At 53.4% G+C, this 13,583-nt stretch overlaps 1 protein-coding gene across 1 annotated transcript in view; it reads left to right on the top strand.

The window, feature by feature from the left end:
* LOC133274815 (adenylate cyclase type 10-like) overlaps window positions 1–10,028 on the top strand; it is a 28,165-nt gene extending 18,137 nt beyond the window's left edge. The window contains exons 15-27 of the mRNA XM_061464306.1: window positions 931–1,084; window positions 1,775–1,967; window positions 2,500–2,586; window positions 3,013–3,293; window positions 3,942–4,078; window positions 4,614–4,739; window positions 6,266–6,520; window positions 7,146–7,484; window positions 7,717–7,783; window positions 8,260–8,431; window positions 8,811–8,918; window positions 9,077–9,255; window positions 9,827–10,028. Coding sequence (XP_061320290.1) covers window positions 931–1,084; window positions 1,775–1,967; window positions 2,500–2,586; window positions 3,013–3,293; window positions 3,942–4,078; window positions 4,614–4,739; window positions 6,266–6,520; window positions 7,146–7,484; window positions 7,717–7,783; window positions 8,260–8,431; window positions 8,811–8,918; window positions 9,077–9,255; window positions 9,827–10,028 — 2,300 coding nt within the window. The remainder of the gene's footprint in view (window positions 1–930; window positions 1,085–1,774; window positions 1,968–2,499; window positions 2,587–3,012; window positions 3,294–3,941; window positions 4,079–4,613; window positions 4,740–6,265; window positions 6,521–7,145; window positions 7,485–7,716; window positions 7,784–8,259; window positions 8,432–8,810; window positions 8,919–9,076; window positions 9,256–9,826) is intronic.
* Window positions 10,029–13,583: the final 3,555 nt, after the last annotated feature.

The raw sequence follows: 13,583 nt of genomic DNA, 5'->3' as shown, positions 1-13,583 counted from the left end.
CTTTCTTGGCAGCATCTGCTTGTAAACATGGAAAAGTCAAGCATCACGGACGCCTTTAATCACTCAGTGTCTTGCTGGATGTTTTGGGCCCTGTCATGGGTTAACCCCGGTAGGGAACTCAGCCCCACACGGCTGCTCACTCCCCACAGTGGGATGGGGAAGAGAATTGGAAGGGTAAAAGTGAGCCCACTGGATACGGACAGCTTAATAGGTAAAGCAGCTGCTGTGCATCCATGACAGGCAAAATCAGGCATTCTTTCACTGCCTCCTGGTGGCAGGCAGGTGTCCAGCCATTCCCAGGAAAGCAGAGCTTCAACATGTGTATCAAGGACTTGGGAAGACAAACACAGGAACTCGTAATGTGCCCCCTTCCTCCTCCTTTTCCCCAGCTTTTCTTGCGAAGCACAGCATCATATGCAATGAAATAAGCCAGCTGGGGTCTGCTGTTGCAGCTGTGCCCCATCCCAACTTCTTGTGCACCCCCAGCCTGCTTTTGCTGGCAGGGTGGCATGAGAAATAGAAAATGCCTTGATGCTGTGCAAGCCCTCTTCAGCAAGAACTAAAACACGGTTGTGTATCAACACTGATGTGCTCTGTGGCCAGTCGTACAGCCAGGAGAAGATGTTCTAAGTCTGTTTGGGACACAGCTGCCTGAAGCAACTCAGATCATCCCTTCCAGCCTTGTACTGGATCCCTGAGGGGGGATTTGCACGGGGCTGTCTGAATCTCTGTGGGACAGGGCATCCGCTACCACTCTGAGGAAGGCAGAGGTGCAAAAGCTGGGACAAGAGGGTTGGAAGGCAGCAGGGGTATCGTAGGCTGCCAGATGTGGTAGTGGGAGGGAAGCTGTGGTGGAGGGTACCAGCCAAAGGGACGGCTCTTTGCTTTCTAGCATGCCCCAGCAGCTCATTTTCTTGTTTGTCTTCACAGGTCGGAAGAAGGAGATTGACCTCTTTGTCAACTGCTTGGAAGCCTCTAACCGTTTTGGACAAAGACACATACTGGCATTTGAGGGCGCAAGGGGCGCTGGGAAGAGCCAATTACTTAATCACCTGTCCCAGTTAGGCCAGTCTGCTGGCTGCAGGTACAGGGTTTTGTCCTGTAGTTTTGGGACACTGCTTCTTTCCATCCCTGAGAGCCATGGAACGCTCCAGCCCCTTGGCCAGTGTGCCTTGGCCTTGGACTGAAGCCTCCTCAAAAAGCCTCATGGAGGCATTCCATAGTTATCTCCTGCGTGCTCTGCTCCTACCCCTGTCTCTTTGGGGTGTTGGAGGTGCTTCTTGACCTGTGGTGTTTCCTCCTTCACAAATAGAAGGAAAAAGCCCAAACTCGGTGCTTTGCATTGGATTCCAGATGCAACATATAGCAGGGTGGCCTGTCTCAGAAGCCCTGCTTGCCCCCTGACTGTTTCCCAGAAGGAATACTGGGCCAGAAAAGCCTCTCTGTGGCTGAGAGGCAGACTGCTAAGGTCTGGAGCCCAAAGGCAAACTCCACTTGCTCCATGATCACCTCTTAGCTCTGCAAGTCCCTCTGCAGTAGGGAGGTAGGGAGACATGGACCAGCGCTGCAGAAACCAGAAGGGGTCTGGACCTAGCTCTCCCAGTGGCTTGGCAGCAACTGCCTCTCTGTGCCCTTTCTCTTACAAGGAGTGAAACTCCCGGTACCACTTTGAAGTGGGAGGCTGAAGAGTTCCCCCTAAAGGCAACTCCAGCTCTTTTGTCTTAGAAGACTTGGGCCGTTGGGGATCTCAGTGCCTTTTGCTTTTGCATGGCAGGGTATTTGGCATGGAACTGCTAGAGGTCAACGTGAGGCAGTCCTTCTCTGCCATGCGTATTCTGATGGCCAGGGTGATGGGCCTCCATGAGTGTGAATCGTGCAGTGCCAGGGAGCACGTGCTACGGACAAATCTCAACGGGATAATCGAAGAGAGCAACTACTGCCTCCTCAATGACATCTTCCTTGTCAAGGTGAGAGCGAGAGGCCTCTCTGACCCTGGAGAAGGCTTTCTCCTGAGCCCTTCTGGTTCTTCAGCAGTCTTCTAAGGCTGCTGGAGTGCCTTAGCTCAGGGGGAGGGATTGCAGGGGGTCACAGCACATGTTTCCCATTCCTGGCCCCGGGGGCTGCCTGTATGTGGTGACTTAATGTCCCGCGCTGCATCTGGCAGTGCCTGGTGCCTTGTTCGGCATTCTGGAAGCAGCACTGGAATGAGGCTGGGTCTGACCTTGTGCTGAGGTCATTGCTGTGTGAGTGGTCTGCTCCAGCCAGCCCAAGATCCCACAGTCAGAGAACCAGCTCTTCAGCCCACCGCCAAGATGCAGCTCTGCCTGAGCCTCTGCTTTAGGCTCTAGTTGAAGTCCCACTGTGGCCTCTTGCACCCGTGCTGGGGAGAGGGAAGGTGCTGAGGCAGAGCAGGGAGGGTTTGCTCTGCCATCTTGCTTGGTGGGTAGGTGTAGCGAGCCCTGGAGACATGTTTCTCCCTGACTTTGCTTTTCTGTCTAGTTTCCCATTTCAGACAAGGTTCGCCAAATGCATGAAATGCAAAGGAAAGAGGAATTGCATTCAACCTGGGCAAAAGTGCTAGAGAAGGTGAGCATTTCTCCTTTTCTCCTTCTGGGTCAGAGGAGGAAAACAACCCTGCTGGCTCTGGGCTCTGCGCCACAGCAGTGTGAGTGGGTGGGAGGACCTGGTCCTTGCCCTCTAGGGCCTGAGAAACCCCCCATGTTCTCTCCATAGCCCGACAAGCATACTAGTAACTTTCCTCCCTTAAAGCGTTCCCTGGAGGAGAGAGAATTCTGCGTTCCCTTGCCCAAGCTCCCTCCTTCTGCAGGGCAGGTGATGTTAAGCATGACCTGAAAATCTCAAAGAAATTAGGCATTGGGAAGCTTCCAAGCACGGAGTTGGTTGGGGTGAGACTTGAGAGCATCCTCTCAAGAGACAGAGGCAAAATCTCCTTCCCTGTAAGACACTTGAGAATCCACTGGATTCCCCTCAGAACAACTCTTTTTTTTCCAGACCATTGACAGAAATGCCATATTTGTCATCGACAATGCCCATTTCATTGACCCCGCCTCCTGGAGTATCATGGCACCTCTGCTCTGGAACATCTCTGTCTTCATGGTCATGAGCTTATGTCCCGGCTTTGCAAGAACCGAGAGCTTTCACAAAGCCACAGCAAACAACCTGATGTCCCATAAAATCATCTGCTTTCAACTAGAGAAGCTGAAACCTTCAGCTGTGGTGCAGAAGCTCTGCCAGGACCTTAGAGTGGTCAGCATCCCTAGGGCTTTAGTGAGGTAAGTTGGAGCAGGGGAGCTCCCTGGACACGAAGCATAGGAGCTGCCAACCCTTTGCTGTTTCACAAGGAGGAAGGGAGGAAGACCCCCAAGGCCAAGCATATCTGGGGTGTGAAAAGGGCTTGGTCTAAGTGGCCAGGCTGTGTGGCAGATTCCCTGGGGCAGAGGTCTGCCCTGCTGCCAGAGAGCACCTAAGCTCCTGAGGAGAGGAAAGGCAGGGCTTGCTGCTCTGTGCTTTGGGCACTGTCTGCAAGTCTTTCCCCAGGGACTTCAGCAAAGGCTGGAGGTTCAGGGGGGCCAAAAACCACATGCCAGCAGGAGGACCTCCCTTTCAGAAGTGAGGTGTAGCTGTGACAAAGATGCTGGCTCCCCAGCTATGCCTGAGTGGCTTGCTACCCACCTCAACTGTTTTTCCTTTTAGGGTGGCGAGTCACTGGAACATGTTGTCCAAAGATGTGGTGAATGCTCCACCCCTGGGAGGGTTCAAGGTCGGGTTGGACAGAGCCTTGGGCGACATGGTCTAGTGTGAGGTGTCCTTGCCCATGGGAGGGGGTTGGAACTAGATGATCCTAAGGTCCTTTCCAAACCAACCCATTCTATGATTCTACTTCTCTTGTGCTGATCACTGCTGGATCTGTTCCTGCCCAGGTTCCTGGTCCAAAGAAGCTTGGGGATCCCGTATTACTTGGAGGAGCTGGTGCACTTCCTTCGTTGCAACGACATGCTCTTGTTCCGCACCAAGAAGTGGGGTGAAAAAGCAGAGGACAGCTGGGAGAACCTGAACAGTAAGAACCTTTGCCACTGACTAATGAGTTGCTGTGTTGCATTCCCTACAGCACAAACTTGCCCCTTCATTGCCCCATGGATTAGGGGCAGAGTAAGATCTTGCAGCAGATCATGCAGAACTTGGCCTGGCAGAGGCACGGGCTTCTGTGTGCCTTGTTGTCAGGACAGCCAAAGCAGTGGCTCACAAGTTGTGGCTTGGAGGGGCCTCAGTTCTTGGGGCTAAACCTCAGGGGAAATGGTTCTGGACCACGTAGGTTGTGGTCGTGAGACGTTCTCATGAGCACAGAACTTATGTTGGCCAAATGCTAGCTTAACTGAGAACAAACTCCAGCTTGAGGTGAGGGCCAGGAGCGGGAAACTTCCAGTGAAAACTATTTTGCTCTGCTTAGAGAGCATGTTCAGCACCCGCAGGTCAGTGCACCTGTACTGTGTGGTGTGAAGGGGCCTTGGACTATTTCAGGTGAACTTGGAAACATTTTCAGGCTGCAGGTCACTTTGCAAATTGCCTCATTCCTTCTCTCTTGCTCCACCTAGCTTTTGCAGTCTTGGAGTCATCCCTCACAGCAAGCTCAAGGTCCAGAGCAGGGGCTGCGGCCATGATCTGCATTGTAAGGCCAGGCGTGAACCTGGACAGCACCATGCTGCCCAGTAACTTGAAAGGTGAGGGGCAGAGAGCCACTCTGCTGGCTCTTGGCTGTGCCGCAGGGGCTGGAGGGAGGCTGGGCATCACTGTGCTGCAGAGTCACCCTCTCAGCTTTGGGGCTGTCCTTGGAAAAGGTGGCTCTGCTCCAACCAGCAACAGTCCTGGCATTGTGGGCAACCATTTTTCCTTCCTGTGTGTGGAGCAGCTTGAGCCTGCTGGTTGCTTTCCAGCAGCAGGTAGAAGAGGAAAAGTTGTTGATGCAACACTAAAATGACTCCCTTTTCTCACAGAAGCAAATCTTCTACTGGGACAAAAATTTGACTTGCCTCTGACTCACCTTTGAACACAGCTTCTATCTTGCTACTTTCTTTTTGAGTTCCCCAGCTAACAGTGGTTTCATGGCATGTTGTGGTGGTTTAAGCCCAGCCACGCATCTCACACTGTCACTCCCCCCCACCCCCCCACCCCCCCTCCCGGAGGGATGGGGAGGAGAATGGAAAGAATGTAACTCCAATGGGTTGAGATAAGAACAGTTCAGTAACTAAGGTATAACACAAACCACTACTGCTACCACCAATAATAATAATGATAAGGGAAATAACAAGGGAAGAGAATACAACCGCTCACCACCTGCCAACCGATACCCAGTCCGACCAAGCAGTGATCTAACCCTTCCTGGTAACTGCCCCCAGTTTACATCCTGGGCATGATGTGCTGTGGTATGGAATACCTCTTTGGCTAGTCTGGGTCAGCTGTCCTGTCTCTGCTTCCTCCTGGCTTCCCCTCCTCCCTGGCAGAGCATGAGACTCAGAAGATCCTTGGTCAGACTAAACATTACTTAGCAACAACTAAAAACATCGGTGTTACAAGCGTTGTTCCGAGGCTAAAGTCAAAAACACAGCAGTGCACCAGCTACTAAGAAGGAGAAAAATGACTGCTACTGCTGAACCCAAGACACACGTAATTAAAAAAAATAAACCACTTTCCTGTGGATTTTCATGGAAGTTCACCTGTAGCCAGGGGAACTGTCAATGACTGTTGAATGTCCCTCCTGTCTGTCAGTAGCCATTTGTATGAACCTTGAAGAAACATTCCTGCTCTTAAGTTGTTTTGCCCAAAGCAACCCAAGAAGAAAAGTCAAAGAAAAGAAGAGTAAGGTCTGGCTGAGTTGAGACAACCTTTCTCGGGAGCTCTGAGTTCACCTCTGAGGTGGTGAAAGTTGTCTGTTCCCTGCTTGCAGGGCTGGCAAAAACCTAGTCCAGGTTTGGCAGGGCACATTGTGGGACGCATGTACCTGCTGGATCCTGCCCTATCCCAGTGGGGGAGTGTGTCTGTTGAGTGTCTCACTTTTTCCCAGGCCCTGTGAACTGCAAATCCAGTAGGAGCGGAGCCATTGTGCAGACACCTGTCCTGGGCTGCAATTGCCCAGAAGTGGCCAGTGTAGGGCCAAAGCCTATCCTGTTCATGCGTCGAATCTTTGCAGTGCCTCCAGCCTCAGTGTGGGGAAGAGGTAGGACTGAGACGTGTGGCTTCTCCTTGACAGAGATTGTGCTGGCTCAGCTGGACGAGATCACCCCACTGGAGCAGACTGTTTTGAAGTTTGCAGCCATCATCGGGCCGGTGTTCACTACCCAGCTGCTGTCATACATTCTTCCGATTAGAATGAGGCACAAGATGACTACCTTGTTGGACAGTCTAGTGAGTGACAACATCCTCAAGTGGACGGAGAGCACTGAGGAGCCAGAAGACGTCCAAGATCCTAGCAAGGAGCCAGCCACCCCTCCGCAGGCAGAGATTGGTAAGTGGTAGCAGTGGGGTGGACAAGGAGCTCCCAGATGGGCTCCTAAGGGCGTGGCGTGATTCCCTTCCTGTGAGGGCTGGCATGGCTGTTGGGGATGGGTTTGTCAAAGCTGTTACAAGTCAGTCTGAAAGCACACTAGGTTTGCACTGGAGGGAAGTTCCCACCAGCTGTCCCAAATGCCTCTGCTCCCCTGAATCCAAGTGCTGCTCGTAGCGCAGGCATGGGACGAGTGGAATCCCTGACATCCTCTCCCAGCCACCTGCAGCATCCAGACAAAAGATGCCCTCCAGAATGGCCCAGGGTCTTCAGCAAGCTTTTATTGGGCTTTGATTACCCTGTGATGCAGGGTTCCTGCTCAGGAGGCTGGTGGCTGCCATGCCAAGAGCGGGGAGAAAGTGCTGGCTGGGGCTTGCTTTGGCTGGCAACAACATCCCCAGCTCCTGCCTGGACCAGTGCAGCTGAGAACTGCATCCCCAAGGCTGTGCTAGCATCAGCCCTTTCACCCCATGCTGCAGGGCTTGGCGTGCAGCAGCACTGTTGCTATTCAGGATGTGCACCGAGGCATGACTGGCTCCCCATCTGGCCACAGCTTGGGCTCATACAAAGGCCCTTTGCCTTGCAGGTGTGGAGACCTCCCCCCCAAGCAAGCAGAGTGTGGGGTGTCCATTTGGTGTGCTGATGTTCCATAAGCCGCTGCTGCGGGAGGCTGCCTACGAGCTGTGGGTCCAGAAACAGCGGGTCACCCTGCACTCCAAGTGTGCTGCCTTCCTGGAGCGGTATGCACACAAATGCCAGAGCTGCGGCCAAGGGGACTTTATTGTCTTCCACCGCTTCGCTGTCAGCAGCACCCAGGACAAAGGGAGCTGTAAGGACTTTGATGATGGGGATGACCCACACACCTGGAAGGCCTTGGTGCTGGCTGGAAAACAGCTGAAGAAGGAGAGGTTTTACATCTCTGCAGGTATGCTGTGCACCATGCTCTGTAATTTGGGCCCTCCGGGAGCCCAGGGATTGGTGCTGGGGGTCGAGTGGGAGTAGATCTGCTAGGAACGAGCCCAGCAGGAGTGGACACCCACTGCAGACTTTCCTCAGTGTGTTAGCACCTTGCAAGGATCCTTGCAGGCCTACTGGGAGAGGGAGAGCAACTCTTATCCCAGGATACATGTGGGAGGTGTCCCTGGTTTTCTTTCAAGGTATTACAGATACTCAGGAGGAGCAGGAGCAGCAGCAGCAGCAAGCTTTTGTGGAAGAGGATTTTGGGTGAGCAGACAAGGTTCTGATTCTTTTTGAAGCGAGTGAGTTCAGGGTGTGCAGAGGAGACAAAGAAAATGCTGGCTTTTGGCTGTCAGCCGTGACTCTAGCTTAGCGAAGAGCCTTTCCGTGGGGTGGGAGCTGAGAGGAGATGGCTGTGGAGATGAGTGAGTGCTTAAGGACGCCCACGGCTCAGTGTCAAAGAAGCCCTCGCTTTCCAGTTCCTGCAGAGTAGTACTGCAAAATCTACAGGGAAAAAGCCACCACAAGGGCTCAGGTGGTTTGCCTGTGGGAGGTGACAGAAAGCCTAGCTTCTTCCTTACTCCCTCCTCCCAAAGGACTTGTATGACTAGTACCTGTCTGTGGCTTCCTGCTCTGCTTTGCACAAAGGGCTTTTGATGTTGTCTCTGGGAAGGAAGACCACTCTAGATGATACCCTTGTATTCTTTGCTCTCTTCTTCCCCTGGGCACTGTCCTCTGGGTAGTGCGACTGACAGAGAGGACAACAATGCGCTCTCATGTGACTGCAAAGGCATCGTGGAGTCAGTGCTTGTGCCATTGGTTCACCACTACACAACACTGGGCAATGCTGCCAGAGCCTTTTACTATCTTCTGGAGACTGCAGCTGCCTACCTGCATGTCTCCAACTACTACATGGTGAGTCGCCCTGCTTGCAGTGTGTCCTGCCTGGCTCTGGGAAGGACAAGTTTGCGTTGCACTAGGACACGACTTTGTGGGTCCTTGGAAGGAAGATGTTGAGCTCTGAGCCTCACTTCTTCCTTTGGTTTGCCTCTTGTGTGGGAAGAGGCATTGGGTGCTGTGCCCTTAGCATGAGGGGCATTAGCAGGGAGGAGGCCTGAACGATCCGTGGTGCCTGTGCTCTGAGGCACACAGTCAAAAACATGACTGTTTGTGCAGGTATCACCAGGGGAAGAAGCAGACCCTCTGAAGACAGATGCCAGAGGCAATGGGGGAGGACAAGGGTAGCCATGGGCTCTGCACTAATCTCACCTGCTCTCCGTGTGCTTTCACAAAGGCCCTCAGGAAGCTGAGCGAAGCAGATATCCTGAGGAACTCTCTAAAGAGTAAAGCGAATGTGATATCCCGCTTTGAAGATGCCACCTTCTTCAGCCTCAAAGGGGAGGTAAAGGCGCGGTCTGGAGGGATCTCCTGAGTGATGGAGCTGGATGCCTTCCCCAGATGCAGTGGACAGGAGAGCTCTGGCTTCTCTGGCCACTGGCAGATCCCTGCAGTCTCTTGGGCATCTAGTCCACATTGCGATGTTTCCCTTTTCCTGTGCAGGTCTGCTATGGTGTGGGACGCACAGAGCTGGCAAAGAAAATGATCAGAAAGGCTTTGAGCCTGCTTGGAAGGCCATTTCCCCGGAACCGCGCTGAAGACTTTGTCAGGTCGCAGGTTGAAAAATTGCAGTGTGCCGCTTATGTTGCCAGAAGAGCATCTTCCCTTCCACAGAAGGCCCAGTAAGAAACACGACCAAGAACCCGGGGGAGAAAGAGTTATTTCCTACCTGGTCACAGGCATATGGGCACAGACCTGACGAGGCTTGAGGCCACACAGAGCAATGTGAGGGTAGAACAGGGAACGATAAAGTTCCTCTCTCCCTCCCTCCCTCTGAGGCCCTTGGAACAAAGCATACCTTAGGGTATCAAAGCAGCTTGCAGCCAGGGATGTGTCTGCTGGCACGAGTTGTGGCAGTGGATTGGTGCTGGCTGGGAAGAGAGAGCTGTACTGAAAAGGGGTGGGGGGGCTGGAGGCAGGACCAGGGCATGGAGAAGGAGCAGTAAGAGGAGCTTGGCCCCCCTGGTGCTGTCAGGCCAACATCCTCTCTAGCGGCCAGCTTCCCACTGTGGTACTTGTTGTTTGCCCCTTTCCCTTCTGGCAGCTCCCCCTCCATCAGCTCTATTTCCTCCAAGGAAGTGTAACGGTCTTGTCTGGCACCCGTTTTGCCCCCTGGCCCTGTCTGACCCAGCTCATAGGCTCTAGCCTGTAGAGCTAAAGCCTCTGGGCCTAGCAGTTTCTCTTGCTTGGCAGGAAGAAGAAGCTCGCCTGGCTGCTGCGGCAGAGCCGCTGTCTTTCCTTACTGGAGCACCTCTTCAGGCTGGAGGGCACTTCTGCTGGATGGAGGCTGTCCTGCCTGGCAGCGCGCATGAGGGCCAGCACAGACAGGGCAGTGGACTTGTATCTGTCAGCAGCCTGCACGAGCTATGATGCTGGCTTGGAAATGATCATATAGTTCATTACCACCATCTATCTTACATTTGGAGAAAGACGGTACTCTCCAAATATTTGTAGTACCGTAAGAAGCAATACATACAAATTATTAAATATTCATGTGTCCCTTCGCATTCAGATTAAATCCTTTTATTGTTACAGGATCTGTAAATATCTCCCAGGACACAGAAGGGAAAGGACAGGAGAAGCAGGCAGTTACTTGGGAGTATTTGCTGGGCTTGGTTGGTTTTTGTTGCGTCCCTAATGAAGAGTCCATCCCCAGCATCCCTATAGCCCCCGTTCAGATACTGGAAGGCTGCTATGAGGTCTCCACGCAGCCTTCTCTTCTCCAGGCTGAACAGCCCCAACTTTCTCAGCCTGTCTTCATACGGGAGGTGCTCCAGTCCCCTGATCATCCTCGTGGCCCTCCTCTGGACTTGTTCCAACAGTTCCATGTCCTTTTTATGTTGAGGACAATGGAACTGCACACAATACTCCAAGTGAGGTCTCATGAGAGCAGAGTAGAGGGGCAGGATCCCCTCCTTTGACCTGCTGGTCATGTTCCTTTTGAGCATTTGGTCAATGAGAAACTGAACCTGAGCCGGCTTCAGTGTGCGCTCACAGCCCAGAAAGCAAACCATATCCTGGGCTGCATCAAAAGGAGCAGGACAGAGAAGGGAAAGGACAGGAGAAGTAGGCATTTATTTGGGAGTATTTGCTGGGCTTGGTTGGTTTTTGTTGGGTTTTTGTTGGTTTTTTTTCCATTTTACTTATTGTTTAAATTGATTTTAAAATTATCTACCTCTTTTCGCAAGGATTTTCCAGCCAAGTGCAGTCATTTTAAAAGAGCTTTTAAAATCCTGTTGCATTATAGAAGTCTATTATATAAAAGCATGTATTAGTTTTCACGTAATACTATGAATACTATCTTCAGCCCAGTGGTCTCATCTAAACAAATCCAGTGGCTCCCTGGATTAAATCCTTTGCAAGCATTCAATATCATCCAAGTCTTAACAAGTTAGAAGAGCCATGAGGTGGAAGTTCACACCTGGAGGCAGGGAAATGAGCAACTTCCAGTACTTTTTACCAGCAGTGGTAGTCACCTGATGGTAAAAAGGGTCCTCAGACTGACAGGTACAGCTTCACTGACATGTCCATCTGGTGTATACACTGTACATTTCCCATCCTCAGTCCAAGTGAAGTGTCTCACCTCACCCACGTGTTACTGGTACAGCCCAGATGCCCTACGGCCTTCCTTGGAACTTCTTGAACGTGTGCATTTGTTGATCTCCTTCGCTCCAGAGTCAGTGGAGCACTGCTAGTGCTGCCGCTGTGCGGCCTCTTGCAGGGCTGGGAGAGTCCTGGGGGCCGGGGCCTTCTCTTTGGGGTCAGCAGGACCCTGCGGAGGGCGGCTGCAGCGGGATCTGCCGGTTCCAGGGCACAGGGTGCACTGACCCCCCCTTGTGACGTCGCGTGTGGCGAGGCCAGCCTGGCTCGTGCCTGGGGTCCTGCTGCGCACGCTGCGAGGTCTGCAGGGTCGAGCGAGGCTTCTCCTGTTGCTCTGGGTGCTCTGGGGCTGCTGTCAGCAGCACTCGCTGCCCATCCCAGAGCCATCACCAGTGTTTGCCTGGCCCTGCCCGGCTCAGGTAGACGCAGCGCATGACATGTGGAGAAACATTAAAAAAGCAGCAGAAAATCAAGGTGATGTAAACCTGCCCCAAAATCTGAATGCTACATATCCCGTCCGTCACGAGGCGAAGCGACGGGAAGGAAAATGGCGCTCCCGCGAGAACCGGGCGGAGGCAGCGGCGGCGGCTTTCCTCCGGCCGAGGGGCTGCGCCTGGTGGCGGCGGGACAAGAAGCTGCAGAGCACGGGCGTGCCGCCTCCACCTCCGCGTTGCGGGAAGGAACAAGGATGTCAGAACTGGAAAGAGGATGTTGATAAGAAAGATCAGGTACACCTTTTGCCCGATGTCGTAAACGTAACCGCAAGGCAGACACAGAGGTGCTTGGCTAATTGCTTGGAAGCGTATAAATGTCGTGTAATCCTTGTAATAAGCAATCCAGCTTGTACTCTACCTCTGGGTCCGTGCCTGCCATCCTCACAGTCAGGAGCACAGGCAAGCTGTTTGGTGCATTTAGACTGCTGCGAGGGGCCAGCTCCACCACCTTGAGCACTGAACCTCGCCTGGAGCCCCAGCCACTTGCGGCTTTCCGCCCCGCTGCGGATGGGCTGGGGTGCGAGGGCCATGAGACTCCAACCGAGCACTTGGCTGGCCCCAGCAGCACCTGTACAAGTTACCGGCTGAGCCAGGCCTTGGGCGATGTGGCCTTTCCCCTGGCCATGAGCTGAGGTCCTTTCTTCTGGAGAAGCTGTGGCTCCCCCATCGCTGGCAGTGCTCAAGGCCAGGCTCGTCAGGGCTTGGAGCAACCTGCTCTAGTGGAAGGTGACCCTGCCCGTGGCAGGGGGTTGGGACTGGATGAGCTTTAAGGTCGCTTGTAACCCAAACCAGTCTGGGATACTATGATTCTGTGACATGAAGAGCAAAAGCTGCGTGCTCACTGTGCTCAGGGCTGTGGTTTCAGCTCCTGGAGGAGCTTACCAGAGCCACCTTCCTTTGCCAGGTACAGTGGGAGCACGTGTCAGTGGCTGAGGGTGGGAGTCCCAGTGTGATATCCAGCCCAGCCACATCCAGTCCTCTGCAGCTGGGCAGGGATCCTGGTAAGAGAGCCACGCTCATACCAGCCTTGGGCTCTGGGGCGTCGAGAGAGCTGCCTCTCCAAAGGACGGGTAGTCTCGTTGCCGGAAGGGTGCTGGTCCATGCCGCTGGCAGCTTTATGGCCACTTACAGGTGGTTTCATTTCCAGCCGCAGCAAAACTTGAGGGTAACTTCAGGACAACAAGCCTCCTGAGCGAGATGTAAAATGGAAAAGTTGAATCTGAGATGGTATTTCCGCCCCCTGGAGTGGTCTGAGGGGATGCCCCGGGGCTGAGGTGCAGAAAGAAGGTGGAAACAACGGAAAGGCTGTCCCGGACGAGAGAGGGGTTGAGGTGATGGGGGCTCCTGAGGGAAACACTGCTCCCAGATTTCCAGGAGCCTGCAGGTCTACATTAGCTCCAAATGAGAGGGGTTTCCTGTAACGAAAATGCTGCTCCCAGCCCTGTAGGTGGCTGCAGAGGTTCAGAGCTGCGGTGTGGGGAGGGTGCCTCTCCCTGAGGAGAGTGTGTGGGGCTGTGGAAGTGGGTGGAAAGGGCTGTGTGTGAAATAAAGGTTTTGGGAACCTGTGGAACAGTGGAAGGGGAAGGTTTGAGTGGGAGACGGTGGCGTGGGGTGGTTTTGGGGGTAACTGGGGAAGGGGCTTGAAACCTGGGTTTGAGGGAAAGACAAAGCGGATGGAAGAGCTGACCTGAACAAACAGCTTCAGGGAAGCTTCAAGCACAGCATGACTGGCCTTGCCTCTTCCCTGTGCATTTTGCAGGCTGCAGTTACCTTGATTATTGATAGAGTTCCATTTTTCCCACATGAAGGGTGAATATTGCTTCCCCAGACAGCTGTTACCTCGCAGTAGCCGGTAA

Source organism: Pezoporus flaviventris, unplaced genomic scaffold, assembly GCF_033815535.1.
Source record: "Pezoporus flaviventris isolate CSIRO_AGI_PZ_B2104156 unplaced genomic scaffold, CSIRO_AGI_Pfla_v1 ptg000002l, whole genome shotgun sequence".
Classification (NCBI taxonomy): domain Eukaryota; kingdom Metazoa; phylum Chordata; class Aves; order Psittaciformes; family Psittacidae; genus Pezoporus; species Pezoporus flaviventris.
The sequence above is the reverse complement of the archived record's forward strand: the minus strand, read 5'-3'. Positions and strand labels throughout refer to the sequence as shown.